Source organism: Sturnus vulgaris, chromosome Z (assembly GCF_052056855.1).
Source record: "Sturnus vulgaris isolate bStuVul1 chromosome Z, bStuVul1.hap1, whole genome shotgun sequence".
Lineage (NCBI taxonomy): Eukaryota > Metazoa > Chordata > Aves > Passeriformes > Sturnidae > Sturnus > Sturnus vulgaris.
Genome location: NC_142283.1, coordinates 39,326,286 through 39,350,924, shown reverse-complemented (window position 1 = coordinate 39,350,924; position 24,639 = coordinate 39,326,286). Strand labels below are relative to the sequence as shown.

Below are 24,639 nucleotides of genomic sequence, written 5' to 3'. Positions count from 1 at the left end.
CAAAGGTATTCTTAAAGTAAATCTATGTCAACTGAAGGCCAAGACAAGAAAACAGAGTAAAACATTTTAATTAGTGGAAGTTTTTCTTCATATTTGTGGCTATTAACATACACATATATAGCTGCATTATGTCTAATTCTATGCCATTTATAAAAGCAGATGTGAAACTGACTGTTGAAAACTGATGAAAATGTTATAGACTCAGATATGTCTAAGTACCTCTGCTACATGCCACTTTTATTCATTTTTTTCAAAAGCAAATGGAAAAGAATTCCTTACCATGTAATAACTATTTTTGCCATGTGTTGCGCACATGTATTCTATTTCCAGCACCTACCACCAAGCACACGAGATCAGATTATTTTTGCCAGCATGTTTTCTCTGCCAAGGATATAAATGGCTAAGCAGGCTCAGTTCCCTCACCAATAAAGAAATCAGGTGCCACAGGCATTTAGTACTCCAGATAAAAGTGTTACTTAACTCATACAGTGTACTGTGACAATCTGCCTCAGAAAGTTGTGAAGAAAACTAGCATCCTTTCTTCACAAATCAACATGACAAATACCCACAGATGTGAATATGAACATTTCAAATGGAAGTGACTACTCAAGTTGACTTAATATTTATGGAAGAGATCTGGACCTTAGATACTGCAGTGGAAAGTCAAATGTTCAGAGGTATATAATAGAAACTAAGAGGAACTAAGTTCCTCATCTATGAAAAAATGCACTTCCCAGGGCTTCGCCGAATTTATCTTATCAATTTAGTATGATCAGGGCTAATGAATAATCTGTAACTTCCTGTTTGATCTTCACATTGATCTTTTAGTCTCTTTAAAACCACAAAGTTTTAAACCATTTTATATGGCTCATAGATGAGCGAGTTTAAGTTCTGAAAAAAAAAAAATTGATCCATGAGCATGCTATTGCTCTCTTTTTAACTAAGATTTGAACTGTGAAACTTACATTAACTAAAATAGCTAGCCTCCACCATAAACATGTCAAAATGGCTCTTGTGGCATGAAATCAGAGCATTGTTTAGGCTGAAACAGTCCTTCAGGATCATCAAGTCCAATCACTTACCTTGCCCATGTCCCTAAGTGCCGTACCTACACATCTTTTAAATACCTCCAGGAATCTAGCTGGACTCAACCAATTTGCTCAACACTCTTACTAACCTGTTACAATCGCCAAACCATGAACAACATACTATTACAAAAAGACAGATTTCTACCTCATACTGTCCTCTGTGTTTTCTGGGCAATTACATAAAAATCTACTTCAAAATATGCAAAGTTCTCTTGGAAATCTAAAACTGTATTTATTACAGAGAGTGCAAGCATTTTGGAAATATAAGTTCCTGGATTGTCTTAATGCCAGTAATGATACTAACCAAGCTCTCAAGAGATCTGAAAAAAAAGGAAAAAAAAAGTGAAAAATTTGGTGTTTTCATTCTTAAATATAGACAACTTTTTCTCCATTCCAGGATTTGAAATTAAAGACCTAAAGCAAAACCACATAGCTAATGAAAGGCTAAAAAAAAGACAGTCAAACAATATTTTGTAATTCAGGAATATATCTCAAATTCACAATCTAATACCTAAAATTCTAAAGTGCTGCAATTCCAGACTCCAAGAAAAAAATGCAACATGGGAAGTGGTGAGAATAACAATATCCATAAATCGTATCTCAGAGTTTTGCTAACTGCTAACCATTAAGGGTTAGAAATACAGAAATAATCTTTTTCCAAAATCTGGGTTTCTACCAGTAGAGTGCTAATGGTACTTCTGGATTAAAAATAGCTAAGAAGCACCTCCCTAAATACTAAGTTCTTGACTAGGAATTCACCACTGTATTCTGAAAATAGAATGGGGAAAAAGAATAACCCTCTAGGGCTGCAACACCTGTCAGAACAGGCTTAAAGTGACTTCAAGCATCCCCCTAGCAAAGCTAAAAAGGAGTACAGTAGCATTATAGCAATGTTGGTATTCATTACCATGCAGGACATTTTTGGAACTAATCCAGCCAATGACTCCAGATTTCATTTTTCATGTCATACAAAGCCAAAGCTCTGTACTGCTTGACTCTGGATAGCAGGTAAGCCCCACCCAGTTGCTTTCTCACTGCACAGCAGGACGGAAAAATGAAAAGAACCACAAAAGCAGTGAGGAAAGAGAGAGGGACCCACCTTGCAGGTTGAGAGAAAGGCAGTTTAGTAAGTACAAGGGGGAAAAAAGAAGAAAACAAATGATGCAAAAGCAGTCATTCCCCACCAGCAGACCAATGTCTCTCCAATCCTGAGCAAGGTCTACTTTAGAAAAACAACTACCCAGTTCTACTGCTGAGCATGTTGCCATATGTCACTAAATATTCCCCGGCTCAATTCACACGGGCTGCGCTAGCTGTGCCCTGTCCTCTTGCTTGCCCCACCCTCAGTGGATTGATTGGCACAGTGAGAGGTACAGGGGACTTCAGTGTTGTGCAAGCACTATTCAGTGACAACTACAAAACACTGGTGTTCTTTTCAACACTATTCCAGTCACCAATCTATAACACAGCACCATAAGGGCTGCTACATGGGAAATTAACTATAAACCAGACATGCCCAGTACAAATTTTAAAGACGACTAGTAATTAATGGATTTATTAGTACACACATCAACCACAGAGGAAAAAACTCAAATACTTCAAAACAGCTACAGAGAGGTACAGAAATCTGAAATTTGATATATACAAGCATATCAGAGGACTCATCTGAACTACCTTGTGACTTAAAAGAGCTTAAAGATACCAATGATGACTACACAGTTATTCCTGTAGTTTTAGATATTAAGTCAGCAGTTATCTAGCTTTAATACACATGCAGGACACAGACTGTAGTTTGCTTAAAGACGAAAAATTATACCATACTAAGAATTTTTCTGAACAGGAGAATCTCACTAAGACTTTATTCCATTCCATGGAAACAAAACTGTTCAGATACAGCATCCTGTCCACTACAGTCTACCCTACTAAACCGAAGACTTCAGCAGCATTGAATTCTACAGTCCTCTCACTTTGATCTACATACAAATATGAGAAGCGGTCTGGTGATAGTTCTGCAGGTTTCCAGTTAAGTTTTTCTTTACTATAGTCAAGTTCATCTATACATCTCTAACATGTGAGCAATTACAGGAATTTCTTATATAGTGTCATGTATGCCAGTAGTCTTCTAAATTACATGCTTCAATGACACAAGATGAAAAAGGAGGGGGGGAAAAAAAAGTGTGATGCACATGAATACCTATATATGAAATTCAATGCAACTCCCAAGCAGTCCTAAGCAGTGCCACAAGCACTACATTCCAAAAGTCAAATCAACTGCAACAACTATATAAAATACAGGAATTCGTCTACTCATGCAACCTAGAAAATATGGGTTTGGATAAACCCGATAGAAATAGTATAGAACTACTTTTTAAAATCAAAAATTAAAGGCATTGCACTTGCAGCACATACATAACCATTAAATATAGATTCCTGAGCAGCAAAAACTGCAACAAGACAGTGACATCACCAAAGATATCTGAGGAGCAAAGCCTTGACAAGCACTTTTAAAAAAAACCAAACAAATACAGAGGAAAACCATTTCTGATTTTTCTCTAAATATTTACATATAATATTTTAAGTATTTTATATCCAGAAAACACAGCCTTTTTATAAGAGCAAATGGGAAAAGAAGCTGTCCAGCTATCTAGGGACATCTGCTGCAGAACACAGTTTTCCCAATATAAAATGTTCTGCAACATCTAGTATATTTTCCATTTTAATTTAGTCTGTTCTGGTATATCCACTCTTGAAAAGACTTCACTGTTTGAAAACTCATTATAACATTTTAAGTAAGGTCTGTATGTGTGTTTCTCTGTTGTAGGTAGTCAGGTAAGGTACTTGAGTGAGGTACCTTTCCTTGCTTCATAATCATCAGGATGTCACTTTTATTTAAATTTTGGAATATGCTGAAGTTGCATATCCCAGATATTCTCCATTCCTACCTGTGTCAAGTTTGGACAAGTCCTACAATTGTCTACTCTGGAAACTTCTGTATCATTTCTGTAACAATCCAAAAGATCTAGAGCACTGCATCAATTTCAAGCATCTGAAGAAACTTTAGAAGTTCTCCAGCTGTTCAGGATGGTACTTGTTTTACTTATTTGTAAGCTATATGGTTATATTTATTTTCATCCATTAAATGACTTTCAGTCATTTGGTTATAAAAGTCTTAGCTTTAGACTCCAATCCTCTATTTACCATTATAAAAAGTAAGCTGCACCTCCAAAATTTTTATGCAATATAAACAAGATGTAGGAAGAGAACTCAAAAACAGCCAGCTGCTTCCTTCAAGGAGACATTTGTTTGCCTAGGTTTTCTGTACAGCTACTCAGAGGATGCCCTGAGCCTGACTGCCATACACAGAATCTAAACAAATCAATTTCTCTTATCACGAGTATATGTGTTTGTAACTACTTCTCCAGTCATAACAAATTACTTTGCACCTGATATTTCAATTTAACAATTTTAGGTATTCAATTTGATCAATTTTTCCCATGTTTTTATAATTTTTAATGGCTTTGGGAAAGTCATTCCCTTTCTTGGTATCCTCCACTGGATAAAGAACTAATCAAATAACACTACCTCAGAAATATATCTTTTACCTAGAATTTAGTATTTTTAATATTTTAGGTAGTTTTCATTGGAAAAAATATTTCCAGAAAACACCACATTAATTGTGTGCATTTATTGTAATGGACTAAAAGCCTAATACTTTTACTTAATTACTAAAACCAGAAAAATGTTAACTACTAAACAGAACTAAACTACTAAAACAGAAAAATTTCTAAAAATATATCTTTTAATCAGCAGGTAAAACACCCTCACTATGTTCTCCAATAGTAAATGATACACTTTAATCCTGCTTGTATACTTCCCAGAAAACATAAGCCAGTTCAGTGATACCAAATATAGGATAGCCTTCTGTTGCTCAAAATTCCTTCTAAAGACAGATATCCATCACATAAAATAATCCCACATTTCCAGTAACTGAAGTAGGTGCAGTACTTCCACATAAGTGTATTACAGAGTCCAGCCTCTGGTAAATATTATACTAGCAAAGCACTATCTTGATCAATCAAATTCGGTAACTGTCTACAAAATGTTGATTCAGTTTGGCAAAGTTCACCACACAACTAGAGAACCAACTCAGACAAATTTAGATCTTTTTAGTCAACTTTAAGTAATAGCACAGATCTCAAGTTCAAGATGGCTTCAATTCTATTGAGGAAGGAGAAGGAAGAATGCTTTTTTCATTGGAATAAGTAAACCTTTACATTTCCATTTTTTATTAGATGTCACAAGCTACACAAGAGAAGGAATGGTCAGATACTCGTTTCATCAGCTTGAAAAAGCAAATCTCGAAATTTCATCAACCAAGGAAAAATACTGCTAAAAATGTAACTCTCTAGCTACATAATTTATCTTTCACTAATGGCCTGATCTTACACTTGTTTTTTGATTTTGTGTGCACAAATCACAGTAAGCTATGGTCTACAGCTCATTCAAGACCAAAAAAGGAAAAAAATGGCATGGAAATATCCACAACTAGCATTATAGTTGAATACATCAAAATAACAGAAACATTTTCCTTTTTATTTTAGTTTTATGCTATGGTAATATTAGTTATGAATTAAGTTGTCTCTACTTCCACTAGACCCTTAGAAATCTTTGACACAGGACACAAGTACACGGTAATTGAAAGTGCTTTCAATTCAAACTGTCTGTATTCAGTTAAACAATGGAATCCCCCTTAGACAGAAATATAATATTTTTGTAAATTGCTCCTGATACTAAAGGAGTAACTGAACTGAAGTTGCCATTCGAGAACTTCAAAACTAGAGAAGAACACACAATACTTCATATACAAGTCTTAAGAGCACACAATGTAGGAAGAGTGAGTCATCTAAACAGATGCCATACACAAGCCTTAAGAAAAAAATCCTGCACTTCAAGTAAGGGATGGAAAAAAGAACCAAGTACTTAATATAAGATTTAGTATTTTCTGTTGAAGTTATTGCACTTTAACTACTGTACCATACTTATTACACAGCTCTGGTCACTACTCACTCAACTGGAGAGAATCTTCATGACTACTTTTATTTCAGACTATTTTTTACAATTTTTTATAAATTCCTGTGAGACTTTATATAACTAATCCACCCTCAATTCATAGCTCTTCAAGAACAAAGGTCTTGCATCAATCTTACTTTGAAAAATCCATAATAACTGGATGTGGTAGGTTAACTCAGGCTCCCTGCCAGTTCCCCTCCTCAGTAAGATACGGAAGAAAATACAATTAAAAGCTCATGGATCAAGATAAAGATAGGGAGATCACTCACTTGCTACTACCATGGCAAAACAGTCTGGACTTAGGAGAGATAAATTTAATTTACTGCCAATAAAAGATAGTGAAAAACAAAAACCAAAATAAATCCATCTTCCCCCCACCATTCCTTCTTCCTTTTTTCCTCACTTAACTTTATTACTAACTCCCCCACCTCTCCCCACTGCTGTGCAGAGCAAAAGGGAGGGAGAATGGGGCCGGCAATTCAACCATAACACTTCATCCCTGCCACTCTTTCCTCCTCACTCTTCTTCCTTGCTCCAGCACAGAATCCCTCCCACACAACAGTCATTTCCAGAATTTCCAAGGGTACACACAGTTCTTCAAGAACTGCTTCAGCATAGTCCTTTCCACAGAGCACAGTTCTTTAAAAACAGACTTCTCCAGCACGGGTCCCCTATGGGCCACAACTGCCAGAACATCTGGTCCTGTATAAGCTGCTCTTCACAGGTGACAACTCTGCCAGGAACCTGCTCCTGACTGAGCTCTTCATGGGCTGCAACTTCCATCACAGTGTGTCCACCTGTTTCAGCATGGGGTTTCTCATGGCCTGCAGTATGGATATCTGCTCCAGATTGGTCTCCCATGAGCTCCAGGGTGACCTGCTTTGACATGGTCTTGTCTTTGGGCTGCAAGGGAATCTCTCCTTTGGCACATGGAGAACCTCCTCTCCTGCCTTGCTATTGATCTGGGGGTGTGCAGGGCTGTTCCTCTTACATTTTTTTCTTACTCCTCTCCCGTGGCTGCTGCACATGGTTCTTTACAATTTTAAATATATACATTATCACAGAGGTGCCACCAGCACCTCTTAAAGACTCAGCATTGGACAGTCATGGGTCTGTTTTGGAACTGGCTGCAGCTTGCTCTGTTGAGTACCAAGACAGCTCCTGGTCTCTTCTCAGAGAGGCCCTTGCGAACTAAATACATTGGTTTAAAAGCTCTATGCCCAACTAGACAATACCTTTCAGAAAGCTGAACAAATGAAAACCAAATTCTGTCATTTTCTCAAGTAAGGCATTGCACCAACCAATGAGAAGACAGACAAGTGATTCCTAGCTTAAAATTTCCTAGCTGGTTAGATGCTGATTTGAAGACTGCACTGTTAAGTCCCACCCAATTTCCTACCATATTCCTTGTGCCTGTTTCCTCATCAGGAATGGATCTGTCTTTGGCAAATTAAAAAAAAACGAACATAATTAGATTTTCATATTCTTACTGAAAAACCTCCTGGAAAACTCATTTTTGCATTTTTTTGCTCTGAAAAATCAACTGTCATTCCAATTTCTTTTGAAATTTAGTATGTATTGTCAGGGTAGGAGGCAGAGGAGCATTAGGAGTTAGATGACTAAGGTACTTCCAAAGGAAAGATATTTTAACCAGTTTTTCTTACTGGGATTTTTTTTTTCTGTATATAGACCAGAGGATCAAACCACAAACCTAACTGCACTCCTCATTGGCTCAGTTGTTCAACATGTGCTCTAGAAAATCATGACAGTAATTAGTCATTCCAGAAAGACAACATCAAAATTAAGAAGCAAAATCATCTATGTTGGAAAAATGCAAGCTGTAGAATCCAAATGTAACAAACGACTGTGAACACATTCACAAGACAGAGCTGCCACATGGCTGACCAACCTAACACATTTTATGTCATTGATGTTGCTCTAGCAGAAATGCAAATGTTTTTAAGTCTAATAGCCTACAGGCAGCTAACAGCACTTGGAATCGGAATACTGGAGAAAGCTTGGAATGAGAAACAGGAAAGAACCTAGCTAAAATCTACATCATAAGACATTTATTTGTGAGGATGAAACATACATGCAGTAACAGAAATATTCAGAAGGCACTAAAACATTTTCACGTGTGACCTGAATGCTCAAAAGGGAAGAGCACAGTAATATACAAAATCTCTTCTCAGTTTCTGGTGAACTCTGGAGAACCAAATATGGTCTGGGTAAGTATACAGTCCTTATTGCTTGCTTAACAGAGACTGCACGAAAAAAGGAGACTACACCCACAGTAATGCTTCTCAACTACTTCTGCTAGTTCTATAAAAATAAGAGTAGGTCAAGTATTTGAGAGCTATTATGAAATTCCTCTACTCCTCCATATCAAAACCTCATAAACAAAGAAGTCTTCAAGGATCTGCTCTACCAGGCTTGTCTGCTTCATAAACTTCTGCCAGAAAAACTGCACCAGCTGGAAGTGGCAGCCGGGAATTAGACTCCATGTAGCCAATTCCACCCTGCTGCAAACAAAATTCTGATGCAGACAAATTATGCCAACAAGAAAAGCATTTGGGTTGGCTTTACTCACACCACAGATTCAAATGGTGAATTTTTTCTGGCACAGAGATTTCTTCTGCTTTTCCAAGAAGCGAGGCCAAGCTGCAGTAACTTTTAGGTCAAAGTGGTTTAAAGAGCTCAAATACCCACATTTTTCAAACTGTCTTGAAAGCCTGTTATAACAACAACAGCAAAAAGTTAACTGTCTATATTCTGATATGTTTCAAAGATTTTTGAAATAAGGCCTCCAAAGAACATTTTCCAAATATGTCAAGCAAAAATTGTTCCAAAGCTTGCTCTCTTTGTATGCACACATATACAAAGCAAATAACCCATCACCCTCACAACCTCTATTTCATGTAGTCCAGCTCACTTTGAAACAACACTAGTTAAGAGAGACTGTTCTAAACACTTACACGCTAAATCCAGTCACTACAAATCCTCAAAAAGTTACAAGTTACAACAGAAAGTTCTCCTAACTCTACCAGCAAATCAAAATCCAGAAGCAGTGTGTGCCCCTAGTCCTTTTCTCTTTTATGAGATAGCAGAATTTTTTTCTGCATATCAACAGAGGAGAGATGGCTGCAGGGAAACTGACAACACCTCACAGCGGATTTTTAAGAGAAATGATTTCTCACTGGACTTGGACAGTAAGAGTTAAGCAACTGTCCTGGTTGTTCAGGCACCAGAGGTACTACTCTGAATGGTAAAACAACGGCAAGCAGTTTTATTTATTCGTGAGCTGTAAACTGAACCAATGAACTACGGGCCAGTAAGTTACTACCTAGACAAATACATGAAGAGTATTTTTTTACTGCCTTCTTAACAGGACATGAAAAGAGGGCTGGAAGAACATAACAATACCAAGAAAAACAATAATACAAGGAACAGCAAGCAAAGAGGTAGAAGGAAAAGAATATAATCATTATCTGTTTCTTTAATCACTATAACCATCAACACATAAAACTGTTTAAAAAGGAAAGACCCTGATCCCGTAGTTTTCAATTGCAAAATATAGCATAATCCCTATTTCACGACATCAAACACATTGACAAGAGCAGGTGAGATGGAAAAAAAATAGAACAAAGCAGGACACCTAGAACTATGCAGCAGTCTTCACCTTCAGCCAAAACATATCCAAAGGTAGACTTCTATAATAACTAGAAGTTCTAAAAATTTTATCTTAGCTTTTATTCAAACCCTTAGAAAATTGAACACCAGAAGCTTTAAGGTGCAATATTAGTATGTTCAATTCTTCGGACCAAAGCCATTCTCAAATACTGTCTGAAAACCAAAAAAAGTAGTATTCTTAAATGATGTATTTTATTTGTACCTTTTTTTCAACCTCACGTAGTCAAAATCAGAAGGTCTAAGATTGTCCCCGGAATTACCCTGATTCAGCAGTGACGTGGGACCAGATGACTTCACTGAAGCCTCTTCCAACCTTTCCCATTATGCAAACACACAAAATTAGATTTTGCAACATCTTGTGGATACTGCCTCCCCTCTTCCTCACAGTACTGCATCATCCAACACTATAACGCATACTTACTTCTAGAAATATTTTGAAGATTAAATAAGCCTAAAGATCTGCTCATAAAAAGTACCTCAGCAATATCACTAATATACATATGTTAAAATTATATTAATAATGAAAAACAAAGCTATTCAAACTGCCTATGTGAATGTAATTTGGCCCCTTGTGTGAACACAGCGCAGCCCATGATTACTTGATCACAGACACTGTACTCATGGGACACTTTGGCTTATTCCATGCATAAAACTATGCCTTCCTCAAGAATGGAATATTGTCAGGAAATTAAAAGACTCCTGTCTCAACAGTCTCAACTGCTTTGCTTTGCATACCTGCAGAATGATTCAAGTACACAGGCTCAACTTAGATCGGCAAGGACTGGTCATACATGTTCAATCCAGAAAGGCCAATACCTCTTAACTAATTTGGTTTCAGATGCAGAAAGAAAGGAGCCAAAAAGTGACTCAGTGCCAGAGCACTTCTAATGGAAGCACAAGAAGACCTCATAGACGTTATTACTCATAGACATAGTCTGTGCATAATCATAGACATCCTTAACCCCAGACAAGCAAGGCTTTGACTTCTGGATGTCCCTTTTGATCAGTGCTAGGAGCATTAATGAGGAACTTTCTGCACCCACGGATGTATGAAGTATTAAAGTGGAGACACAAAGAAAAGAGTAGGTGAAGAATCAAAGTGATTTTTTTATGCAGAAATGAAAGGATATGATTTCTGGTACATCTCTACATTCTTTTATACAATTCCATCTTTGTCCCCCCTCTGATTTCACTGTGTGAAAATACCATAATTTGAAATCATACCCAAATCTACATCAGTCATCAACAGAGTTTAAATATTTTAATCATCCACACTGTTACTTTGAGAAAAATGGTTGAATGTCAGGTTTTGTTGACAAGGCCTTAGAAGGAAACAAGACATTTGGCTTGTGGCTTTCACAGATATTTGTTGATAGCTAGGGAATGGCAGGATTTAATGATCTTGGACTTCGTTCCACACATAAAAGGAACTACATTCTAGGACAAAGCTTCCCAACATGCGGTCTGTAAAACATCAGACAGTGGTTCAAAAAATAATCATAAAAGTGTATTTTTAAAAACATTCATTCCCACACATTAGCAAGAAAACATTATTGAGGAAATACAAAAAAATAAAAACATTCCAGGTTTAGCCTAACTAAATAGCACTACAAGGCATAAGAAATGTGACATTTCACAAGATGATCCTTGCATTTTTTAAGGAAATTAAATGTTCTTGAAGCAACATATTCTTCTTTAACATTTAAGTTCAAAAACACTTTCTTCTGTTCTACTATATTTCCTGAGTCCCCTCCAGAAACTGCCTTCTTACACCCAGTATGTTTCTCTCTTCATCTTACTTCCCTAAGCTGTTAAACCTCTTTTTTCCAGATCTCACTATGATTCCTCTATTATTGTTCTCTTTAGAGACATCCATTAAAGTCACCTACTGAAGCAATCCATCCATCCATCCATCCATCCATCCATCCATCCATCCATCCATCCATCCATCCATCCATCCATCCATCCATCCTCTGTGCAATTTTTGCCTATTTTCATTAGGAAACTCTGCCTCAGGTATTCTGTTTCACTCTAAATTTCAGTTACCACTGTTGGAATATCCTTTATTTCACTTGCTCAGCTACAGGAATCTCTTTTCTTAGGACGCTTGTTGTACTTTTTAAAAATCACAGACACCTAGTTCACACCCTAACTCTACTCTGTGGCTTAAGATCCAGATATAGCTACTGAGCCCTTGTCTTTCACACTCTTCAGGATTAATTTCCCTTCCTAATGTCCTTATATCTTCTCTATTGTTAAATGTTAATATATAATCTGAATTGCTTGGTTTTCTAAGCCAGACAAACAGGCAGACATGACTATGTTAAAACTTTATACCAAAACAGGTCAGAAGAGACAGTTAACAAATAATACTGGAGACGTACTTGGAGCTCATAAGCACAATAATAGAAGCACACCTGACACACGCTCCCTCAAAATTAGTACTTCTGCTCTCCTATTTCCAATACACGACTAGTACAAAATTCAAGAATGTCAAATAAAAAACATGGTTAAAAAAACCCAACAGCAATCTTTTTATTTCAAGTACATAACATTCACCTTGAAACACTATTTGCATGTTTTGCTCTTATGCTTCATTCTTCATCAATTTAAAAACTATAGATTTTTTCTGAGATGACTAAAACTTAAAACTTCTTGATTTAAAACAAGATACAACCTTTAAATTAAATATGCTGATTAATACTTACATATTTAACCTATTTATATGTACTACTAAGTACTGAATTGATTATTCTCTTTTTTCCAAGACAATTATTTTCACAAGTCTTTTAAGTGATAAACTGTTACCTGCATGAGAACAGGCTTACTAAAAGCAACAAAAAGAATGTTAAACTCAACTGAAAGTGCTTAGGGATGCTACATATTTTAAAAATTGGAAAATCTATTAGGCATTTTAAACTAATTATGTTATTTGGGGCTATCAAGAATAACAACTACATAAATGATCAGAAAAGTAAAATTTCAGAAGCGATCTCCTCTTTCTTCATTAATCTATTAGAAAGTTCTATTCATGTATTAGAAAGACCGAACTGGTTTACTTCTGTTTTCTGTTTCAAATGGACATAAATTAAATTTGAATATAGCAAGAACGGGTTGAAACATTTTTAAACAAGAAACATTTTTAAATAAGAAGACTATTCACTTGATATTCAGAAAAGATACTGCTGTATGAATTATCTTAATATGTCAGCAAATCCTGTTTCCCATCATCTGGTAGTTGAGAGCTTTTGCTTTTCTGAGTACTTTGGCAAGATGGATGTACTGTTGGATATGTGGGCTGGGGTGTGTGCTTTTAGTTTTGATTTGTTTTTAATTTGAGAATACATTCAGCCTGCGTATTATTATGCGTATCATGCGTATTAATCATGAAATTTTAAGTTTATATATGTTTCTTTAAAAGTTCAAGTTAATGCATTTAAAAGACAGGTTTGATACAGCTTTCTACAAAGCCTCTTTATATGGCCTCTAAAATTATTTGCACCTTATTCTGACATACTTGCAAGAGTTTCTAGATCGATTAAACAATTTTTCACCATCACAGTTAAACTATTATATATTTTGAAATGCTTTATGACACAGAAAGAATAAACCAAATATTTGATTTGTGATAGCAATTGAGGAAAATAATTTTAAAATGCTTTGTTTGTTACTGACATGAATATATGAAAAAGACATGTTTCCTTGGAATCTGGGCTTTTTCTTTTTCTTTTTTTTTTTCCCCTTAGCGCAGTAAGAGAACATGGATTTCCAGCTTCTCAGGAAAATTAAGTTTGCATACCAGCACAGAATATCCCCGGGACTTCACTCCGGAATACAACAGTTCGTACTTTCTTATCAGATTTCAAAGCATCCACAGCTTTTGACATCTACAGAGAAAAGGAGGAAGGGGAATAACCAAACACTTTTTAAAGTGCTTCATTCCAATACTTCACCTTTATACTAAAAACTATTCTTTTCACTTACCATTTTTACAAGATTTTTGCTAAGTGCATTCTTGGCATGAGATCTGTTTAATCCAAGCACCACAATTCCTGGAGGGGAAGAAAAATCACATCATTGTTACAATGTAGTGAAATATGTATCGCCTATGTAAATTAATATAATTTTGAAATTATACAAAAGACATTGAGGACTGACAAAAAATATGCTACTGTAATCACTCCTGAGTTTCTGAAAGAAAATAAACTGATTTAGTCTTTTCAATACTCAACAAAAATAACATTTACTTCAGAAACAAAAATATGGCCCTAATATCTTCATGTGGAAACAGTGCTTACAAAGATCAAATATAGAACTATATAACTGCATGCACAAATTTCATGTTTGTGCATGAAGTGCTGACAGGCAATCAGGAAAGATGCTTATTTGTAAAGCATGTATTTCCATATTTAGAGAGCCTATCTCCAGAGACTTAAAGCATGAAGTGCTACCAGAGCAAAGACCAGAAATTCTGATACAGGTAAAAGGAAGTCATAAACATAGAAAGAATGCTACCAATGGGAAACATGTACTTTTGTCCAAAAAGGGAAAAAAAACCCCCAAAATTTTCCCCTGAAATATTAAAATAAATGCTTGGTATATGGCTCCGAAGACACATTCACAGCTCCCTTAGTCCAGTTACAGATCAATTGTCTAACTGACCTGTGCATTGGTTTGAATGTCGCAGCAGAAACAAAAATTGTCTTTATTTTGCTCCCCTCACCTTAACAGGCACAATTATCAAAGAGGAAAATTCTGAATAGTCTATTTTGGTAATGCCTAAGTTTACCACAACTGTAACAATCCTTCAGATAATTACTGCCTGAACCCAAAACAATGCCAGAGTTCAAAACACCAACACACAGTCCTTATCCTGCCCTGGTAACATTTTATCAATCAGGACCTTTTATGCAGACAATGCAAGGATAAGGGGGGGAAAAAGGATTAGGGCAGGACCAGGAATGAAAGGCAGAAAGGGAGCTCTGTCTAAAACAAAAATGCCCACAGTATTGCCATCAATCTACAATACGAAAAAACAAAATTCCAAAAACTCAGTGTTTGCCCAGGTGGTTACTACTTCACCACTCAGCTTTGAATCTACAATCTATATGTCATCTTGCTCTTGTAGCCTTCTTTGTCATCTCAGCGCATACTGCTTCTTCTATTTCTGGAAAACCTGTCCTCCCTTAGGACTGACCCATTAGTGTTTGAGCTCCCTACCTCTCCTTCCTCCTGCATGCATGTTGCACATACATGCACACAAGACAAGATTTAAAAAAGCTCCTGCTCCTTCTGCAGTTACCAATTTTAAGACAAACTTTTCTACTTGCTAGCTACCACTCTCAAGGTTCAAATAAAAATAGTGTTAAATGCAAGTAATAAAGCACATGTTCCTTTCTTGCTCTTAAGGTACAGTCAATTGCTAAGCAGATACCTCCTAAAAGGGTAGTGGTGCTAGGTCAACCCAAACGACCTTCATTCCCTTTTTCTACAAGCCTGAATTCCCATGTTTATCCCTATGGCTGGAGATATTCACACAGGATCTCCTGGAAAGGTCGTTACTCAGCACTTACACAGCAATCTGTTTATATTCTGTTAAGCAGAAAGGAGTGGTGCTGTAGCACTTTTTTCAGCTGTTACAACTTTTTCTCCACGAGGAGGATCACTCCAAATTCAAATACTCCATATGTTCAACACAAGTAGATTAGGCAAAAGTATCTTCCCACGTTAAAGCATAAAAAAGACCCTTCACCCTGACTTCACTTTGATTTTCAGGCACTACAAATCCCACGCTTTAATAAACTAGAGACGCTATTATCCCAAACCATACTTCAGTCAGGAAATAGAGTCCTTTTCAGAAGGACTATTATACTTAATGGCAATGACACTTAATGACACTTGAATTTTTCTTCCCCCCACTGGAGCCCAAAGACTGCAATTCCACCACCAACAACAGTGTATTCAGAAGAAAGCTCCAGTTAACATTAAAGCACTTAAGAGACCTTTTTCCTACAAATGAATGATCCTTGAAGACAAATCATACAAATCAATTTTTGCTTAGCAGTGTCAGATCAAGTCATAAAGCAACCATTTCTGCTTCCTTCTACAAAAGCAAAAGATAAAGATGGCACCCATCCAGTTGTTTCCATTTAAGTATAAAAAAAATATGAAGCAAGAATGGGAAGAGGAAAAGTATAAAAGGTTCAAAAGGGCTACCTACATATTGCAGTGGTATACATATAAAAGACACTTAGAGTCACATTTGAATCGTTTTTGTCCTGATATGCCATTACTACAAGATCTGAGCATCCTGAGGATGAAGGGACCTTGAAGATCATCTAGTTCCAAGTCCCCTGCAGGGACACCTCGCACTAGACCAAGTTGTCCAGAGGCCTATCAAACCTGGCCTTGAACACCTCCAGAGACGAGATATCCACAACTTCTCTAGGCAGTTTCATCCCCTAAGAGTAAAAAATTTCTTCCTAATATCTAAAATAAACCTGCTCTCTTTCAGTTTAAAGTCCTTCTCTATGTTTCTTACAGGTTCCCTTCAGAAAACAGAATGTCACAGTAGGCCACCCCAAAGCCTAATCTTCAGGATGAAAAAACTCAATTACCTCCTACTTTTTTCACAGGAAAGGTACTCCATCCCTCTAATCATATTCATGGCTCTACTGGACTACCTCCAACAGGTCCATGTCTTTCCTGTGCTGGGACCCCAGAGCTGGGTGCAGGGTTCCAGCAGGGGTCCAACTAGAGCAGTGCAGAGAGGCAGAATCCCCTCCCTCCCCTGCTGCCCACACGGCTTTGGATGCAGCCCAGGACATTTTTGGCTTTCTGGGCTGGAGTGCCCATGGCTGGGTCATGTCCAGCCTCTCACCCACCAGCACCCCCAAGTTCTTCTCCCCAGTGCTGCTCTCCATCTGTTTATCCCTCAACCTGGACTGATACCAGAAATTGCCTTGACCCAATTGCATCACCTTGTACTTGGTCTCATTAAATTCCCCACTTCCCAAGCTTGTCCAAGTCCCTCTGGATAGCATCCCATCTTTCAGGTGTGTCAACTGCACCACTCAGCTCGGTGTCATCTAAAAATTTCCTGAAGGGGAACTCAATTCCTTCATGTATGTCATCAACGAAGATATAAATCGCAGTGGTCCCAGCACAGGCCCCTGAGGCACACCACTTGTCACTGACATCCATCAGGACCCTGAGCCATTGACTGTTACACTCTGGATGCCACCATCCAACCAATTTCTCATCCACCAAACAGTCCATTCATCAAACCCATCTCTCTCCAGAAAGAAGGATGTTGTGGGGAACTCTGCAAAAGGCTTTCCAGAATTCCAGATAAATGACATCTGTAACTGTTCCCTTGACCACTGACAGAGTGAACTCCATCATTCAAGGCCACTGGGTTGGTCAGGCAGGACATGACCTTGGCGAAGCCATACTGGCTATCTGGAATCACCTCCCTGTCCTCCATGTACCTTTTCAAGAGGATGTGGTCCATGACTCTTCCAGGCACAGAGGTGAGGCTCATGGGTCACTAGATCCCAGGCTCCAGCTTTCTGTCTCTTTCAAATATGGATACAATGTTTCCCCTTTTCCAGTCACGGGGGACTTGACTACTGTGACTGTTTAATAATACTTGTTATATTGCCATCTGAAGCATTTAATCACCATTCATTCTTCCTAAAGCACAGACATATATATATGTGCTTTCCAAAATCCTTTAAAATAAACTGTTTGAAAAATCTACTTGTGAAAGAAAATAAGCATTCATTAATAAATAAAAATAGAAATTAGTAGTAGTAACAGCAATAGTAGTATTTGCTTTGTTCATGTATCTGTATAGTATCAAAAACGTGACAAATCAACTAAGAAGGACTAAGCATTCATGCAATATTAATGTCATAGCTTTTCCTGGGAGTCATCCCCACATTATTTCTGGGACATACTTTATCACATAATGTGCATCTATTAAAAAAACATCTGCATACTGAAAACTAACTTCATCTTAACTGGCTATGCTCTCCAAGAGATGATGATTCCCAGCATTGTCTAGTATAAGCAGCAATATTCCTATATATTACTTTCCTAGCCAACCACTAGAGGCAAAGCATATGTAAATGTACAATATGTTCTCCACTTATAACTTGCCCCTGCCAAAGAGAAAGCTGCCTGTGGTATAATTCTCAGTGTTTAAGAGAAGAAAAAAACAAAGAAAGTTCTATTATAAAAGCTATATGATAAAAATTAACTTTATATTATAAAATGAAAGTATAGTAAAAGCAGCGTCTTCTACCGAAATAAGAATACATATATATCCTGAAGATAGCTTCAAAATACTTGTAAATTCGTCGAAACATCCTGTTTTTTTCATGGCATGCACTAAATTTAATGCTAGAAAAAAGTGAAGAGATTAGATACTGGTTTAACTACCGTTTGTATCAGCACACAGGAAATCTTACTTTTAATAATGTTTTTTATCTCTTTTATCTTGCACATTTTAGAGATTATCCTCAATGCTTGGTATAAACACATTTAAATGGTGATTTAAAAATTAGTCTTTAAACCAATATTAGTCAGTTTGTCAGAGTTCAAAAGATTCACTATATCTGCATATCAAATATTTACAGAATTTTTTAAATTTATTTTATAATTTATTTGCATTAAATACACACACACATCATTTTCCATAATAAAAAAAAAAATAAAATGTCTGAATTATGCTTTGAAAAATGGAAGGAGGATCAAAGTAAGTTATTTTTAAGCTTGTTTCACTTAACTACTCAGATAAACCAAGGCAGACAAGTGGACTTGGATGTTTATTATTCTAAAGTAGTTTCTTAAGCAAAACAGGAACATATGGTGAATATATCGTGCACAATTCTGGTGGCTTTCATTAATCATCTTATCAAGAAGTATATAAGTGAAAAATCACACAGATGTGTACTAACCACCACTTTTTAAAAGCACCAAAACACTCTTCAAAATCCCCTATCTGAGCCTGTTTCATCTCTAAATTCTGATTTAACTCTTTTCCACACTTCGTAAATTAGTAGATCTCACCTGCTTAGCCCTGCTTTAAACACAGCAAAAGAAGAGGGAGTTTTTCCAATTTATCAGCTAGCTATCAGTTTCCAACCTCTGAGTAAACAACTTTAACCAAGACTGTATTTGTTTCTGCCCACTCCATGCACATTAAAATTCTAACTTATGAAGACTAAAAGCTGTCCTACTCTAAACTGAACCAAAACCAGCTGGGAAATTTGACCATAAGGAGTCATTCCAGTGCAAAATCTAAATTTTGTAAATACTTTTATCGCATTCCAGCAAGCGACACTGCAACACTCGAGTCAACACTAAAAATATATTTCTCCCAATTGCACCTATAACTTAAAAATCCAAAGCACTAGGTTCATTTAAATTTGTAATGGATCACTAATGCAATTTGGCTAAGTTCTGAAACGACTGTAGCTGTAATACATTTCAGCTAGTGATGATCAACTAGAATTTCAAATAAAGTAAAAGATACATACCTAATTTTAAAAAACTAACACGCTGACAGTCATCTTTACTCACAGAAAACTGACACTAAGAGCTTCACATGTTGCGACATGGGCAGAATATACAGTTATTTTTCAATCACATTCTTCAAAAATCTCACACCTTTTGTATTCTATTTCAGGTGTCAAATTTTGAAGCTGAAAAGACTGAAGTTAAAAATTTCAGTAACTAGTCTTTGCAAATATAGTCTCATTTTAGTTCACGTTTAACAACTTCCCAAGATCTGGGATATGCAAATCCCATGGCAGTGCTATGAAGCCGAACAGTTTGCTACTTTGCCTACAGGCAAAGATTTGTCTAGTGCTACAAGACACGTGCCTATACGTAGCCAGTTTTCCTTCCTCCCCAGTATTCACAACACATCCCTCTCTTGGTTTAATTTGAATTTCTTGGCCAATGCATCAAATAATGTTATAGTTTTGATTTGCCAATTTAAATATATTCATTTTTCTGCTGTGAGACAGAATCAGGAGCAAAAGAGCAAGGCAGGCCTAAAACTTTAAAGGGTATAAAAAACTTTATTAACTACACAAAGAAAGAGAAAGAAAAGCAAATTCAGAATAAGATTTTCAGACCACTCCCTCCTCCCCTCTCCTCAACCTTCATAACAACAAAACAAACATACAAAAAACTGCTTCAATCAGTTTCCAACTTATACAGTCCTTTTCAGTTCACTTTGGAGGGAGAAGTTTCTTCTTGTCAGGCCATAGGGACTTCTCCACAAGGAGGGAAAAAAACAGTACTCTCGTGGCTTCACTTTTACGATTGGCATCCACCCAGGAAAAAAACCTTGCAAATCGTGAAGCTCCTCCCATCTTCACAGCCTTCCCAAAGCTGTGCTTATGGGCCATGTTAAATTCATGGGGTATTTACCTTTAAGAATGAACTGTTTCAAAACAAAAATTCTTTTATCTCTCTTTCTCTCTGTTCATGCTTCATTTCTGGAAACAGAGATCCCCTCTTCTTTTCTGGACGAAGGATTTTCAACACAAATGCTTTTGATTAACAATCCATCAAACGGAACACTCCAACTCCCCATGTTTTTCTCCGTGGTTTATAGGAATATTCAGTGCAGTATCAGTTTATCCCTATAACTTCACAAAAGGATTTTCAGCCAACCTTCATAGCATCTTCTCATTCTCCTTATACCTAAAGAAACTTAGCTCTTACTTTACTGACTTTGCATCTGTTTTGTTTCTCCCTTTCATTCAAAGGAAGATTAGCGGTCTTATCTGAGCACTAAAAGAGTTAAAGTTTCACACATAAGTTGCAGAGGCTGGACCAGGCCCAGGCCACGCTGGGTGAGGGGCAGCTGAGGTGTCCATCAGCCTTTCTGGGGTTCAGCTGCAGCCCACACTGCCCATGGCCACCGCTGCTCCCCACACAGGCCCGGCTGCCTCCCCCAGGCCGTGCGGGGCTGGGCGGGCTCGGCCCCTCCAAAGCTGCTCCGAGCCCTCAGCAGGAGCCGGGCCCCTCAGAGCTTTGGCCCGCGGGGGAGGAAGCCGGGCTAAGGTTTTATCACCGAGCCTTTCCTTGCCCCGGCCATCGGGTCCCTGCGTTTGCAAACGGGGCCCAAGTGGCCTCCCGAGCTCCCCCCCTGCCATATGGGAACGGAGCTCAGGCCAGGTGGTGTTAGCCGCTCAGCCACCAGAAATAAGAGAGCTTTTTCTCGGGTTACCTCTTTCAAAATGTGTTTTCACAGAGCGAACTAACTTTTTCCAATTGGTTTCTCAGGCTGTTAATAACTAAACTAGCCTTCAATTGGTTCCATCAACTCACAGAAGAAGTTCCCATAGAGAAAACCTCTCTCTGAGTCTGTCCTCCCCAAGTGAAACCAGCACAGCCCCTCTCTGAGCAACAGAGAAACACTAGGCATGTGCAAGAGCATGACCACAGCATCAACAAGCACGTGTGTGACATAAAAGGTAGTCAGAGAACAGGGTCTGACCCTGCGTGGAATCAAGAACAATGTAATGGGATGGTGTGATGAGGCCATGGGGGCACCAAAGAAAGTCTAGAACATGAAATGGTAGATCAAGGAATGGCAGGGTAGAAAAGAGCAAGAAAGACCACACGGGTGTTTATATAGCTGGTGTCCTCATTCAGCAGAGATACTATATGCTGTAAGCAGATAAATATATATGAACATGGCATAGAAGATGAGGACGAGGAGGGTGTGTGGTAGCACTATAGGGAGGAAGCAGAGCCATGTTTCTTTTGCAGAAATGCTGCCCGCTCTTTGTGCTGCTGAAGAAGGCATATGAAGTTTATGTCTCTTTCTGGCCTATTTCTACATCCTTGCTCTCATATTTTTGTAACAGCGTTTTCTTCTATGTCCTTCTGAAAGACAACACCAAAAAAAATTCCTTCTGCTTAAGATAATTAATTAATTAAAAATACACTGATTGAATCCTTCCTTATGATAGTAACAGTCGCTTTAACATTACAAATACTATCTCCACGTCTTGGGGCGTTAGGCCACATATTCTGTATGAAACATCTTCATAACATTAAAAAAACAATTATTCCTAGCTGATTCAACAGCTGGAGCACACTACCTAATTCTATGTTTGTTGTGTAATAGAAGTAAAAGTTGAGTGCTATGTAAGATTGTTATATTTTCTACCATTTCTTGGTAAAGCACAAAATAAGGAAAACTCTTCTAACATTTTACAAACTCTTCTTTGCTCCTGTCTTGTCTCTTCCTTAACTTAAAATAATCCCCAAAAAAATCAGATTAGATGGTTTAAACTAATTCCAAGTTCCACAGTTGACTGGAAAAACAGGACTAATGTAGTACATCTTAAAGGAAATGGAAAAACTTGGGAACAAAACTACAAGGCAGAAGAAAAATTTCAGGTTCAGATTACATCATCTTTTCTATCAATCCTAAATAATGACAAAAACCTGCCCTCACATGAAAGCACAACATCAGTTTTCCTCTGAAAAAGAAAGAATAATCTTCTAAGCCTCATACTAAAATTCAAAGTTTTAAAGTTACCTCTCTGTGTATATATACAAATCTATGCACAGGAACACTCAACTCACAGGCATTTGCCTGAATTGGCAGCAGGTCTGACATAGCTGAGTTAATGTGCTCAAAGATGTAAACTAAACTGTGCATCTCAACACATGGTGGTTCCAAGACATATTCTCCATATAAAGAGACTCATGTGCTGCAGATAATCAAAACCTTATACTATGGCCCTCTCCATAAAAGCAAATATAACATCATGGCTATAAAAATAAATCCTCAGGAACAGAGTTTGCACTTACTTCTTCCCCACCATTCCTAACCCTGCTGTATCCACAGGAGAAGGAAGTGACAAACAGCAAAGGAAGTGGAACACCTCCAAAATCTGGTGAGCACCACATCGGAAGAGGAAATACAAAATGTCTGTGCTGTGATGCACTGGCTAGAGATCACTAAGGAGCACAGATTTTATTTCTTTTTTTAACCAGGTGAGTTAAAATAAGACTCTTGGTATAGTCGAGTAGAAAAGGGTGAGTAGTAATTGACAACACTAAAAGAAAGGAGGAGGATGAGATGGTTATTAGGAAAGTGGCTTGAGATGAGAGAATACTGAAGCCATACCTTCCAGCACAGAAAACATAGACATCAGTTCTACGCCCTTCTCTGCTCCCTGCACACAGGCAAAAAACTGATGTCCGAAGCAAAATGATTGTAGAAGTTTGCCACTGAACTTCATTTTCTCACAATTAGAGTGGCAAACAAATGCCAGCTCAGAGAGATGTACCTTGAAAACACAGTAGATATGCTGCCGTACCCTGGAAAAGTAGAGTGATGCTGTTCACACACCTCAAGGATGAGATGCCGTCGACAGCAACCTGGACAAGCTCATTAACTGGGCCCATGGGAACTTCATGACGTTTAACAAGTGCAAGGTGCTGCACCTGGGTCAGGACAAGCCCCAGTATTAACCCAGGCTGTGGATGGTCAGATGAAGAGTAGCACTGGGGAGATGGATTTGGGGGTGCTGGTGGATGAGAGGCATGACCCAGCCATGGGCACTCCCAGCCCAGAAAGCCAAACGTGTCCTGGACTGCATCCAAAGCCGTGTAGGCAGCAGGGGAGGGAGGAGATTCTGCCCCTCTGCTCTGCTCTGGTGAGACCCCAGCTGGAACCCTGCACCCAGCTCTGGGGTCCCTGCACAGGAAGGACATGGAACTGCTGGAGTGAATCCAGAGGAGGGACACCAGGATGATGAGAAGAATGGGACAACTCTCCTATAAAGAAAAGCTAACAGAATTGGAACTATTCATGGTAGAAATGAGAACGTTTTGAAGTGACCTAATTGCAGCCTTCCGGTACCTGAAGGGAACCTACATGAAAGATGAGGTAAGATTATTTACAAGGGCATGTAGCAACCGGACAAGGTGGAACGGGTTCAAATTGAAAGAGAATAGGTCTAGATTAGATAACAGGAAGAAAATCTTTGCTGTGAGAGTGGTGAGGCATCGGAATAGGCTGCCCACAGAAGCTGTGGATGTCCCGTTCCTGGAGGTGTTCAAGGCCAGGTTGGACAGGGCTCTAAGCAAATCTGGTCTAGTACGAGGTGTCCCTGCCCAATGCGGAGGAGTTAGAACCAGATGGTATTCAAGGCCCTTTCTAATCCAAACTGTTCTACGATGCTGTGACGAGCCAAGAGGGACCAAGCTGACCCCGTTCTCTCATGGCCATGCGGACAGCTCCCAGCTCCCTGCGACGCAACCCCGGCCGTGGTGACAAGGAGAAGGAGGAGTCACCGCTCTCTTCCCGCCTCTCGCCGCCGAGCAGCTCCCCCAGGGCCGCCCTCTCCCTGCCCCGCAGAGGTCACCCAGGCCGGGCCGAGAGAGCGGGTGCAGAGCCGCCTTCCCCTCATTACCTTTGTGCTCATCATCCAGGTATCGGACGCGCAGCTCCTCCTCTTCCTTCGCCTGGGAGCCGTAGCTCCTCCCGGCCGAGGGGAGAGCGGCGGCGGCAACGCCTCCACGCAGCGGGGGTGCGCGGTGGCCGGTTCGGCCGAGGGCGGCGGAGGTCGCGGCGGCTGCGGCTGCGAGCCTGAGCCGGGCGCGCAGGAGGCCGAGCCCGCCCAGCGCCGCCGCCATCGCTGCTGCCGGCGCCGCCTCAGCCTCTCGCGGCCCCGGCCCCGGTCCCGCCGCCCACGTGACCGGCTGCGGCACGCACGGGCGCCGCTCCTCCCCCCCCTCCCCGCGC

General features: G+C 38.8%; 1 protein-coding gene across 1 annotated transcript in view; it reads right to left on the bottom strand.

Moving 5' to 3' along the window:
• The window catches only part of AUH (AU RNA binding methylglutaconyl-CoA hydratase), a 110,867-nt gene extending 86,279 nt beyond the window's left edge, over positions 1-24,588 (bottom strand). Inside the window, exons 1-3 of the mRNA XM_014869075.2 lie at positions 24,308-24,588; positions 13,833-13,900; positions 13,648-13,735 (exon numbers count right to left, since the gene is read on the bottom strand). Of these exons, the coding sequence (XP_014724561.2) occupies positions 13,648-13,735; positions 13,833-13,900; positions 24,308-24,530 (379 nt within the window). The 5' untranslated portion in view covers positions 24,531-24,588. The remainder of the gene's footprint in view (positions 1-13,647; positions 13,736-13,832; positions 13,901-24,307) is intronic.
• Between the last annotated feature and the right edge of the window lie 51 nt (positions 24,589-24,639).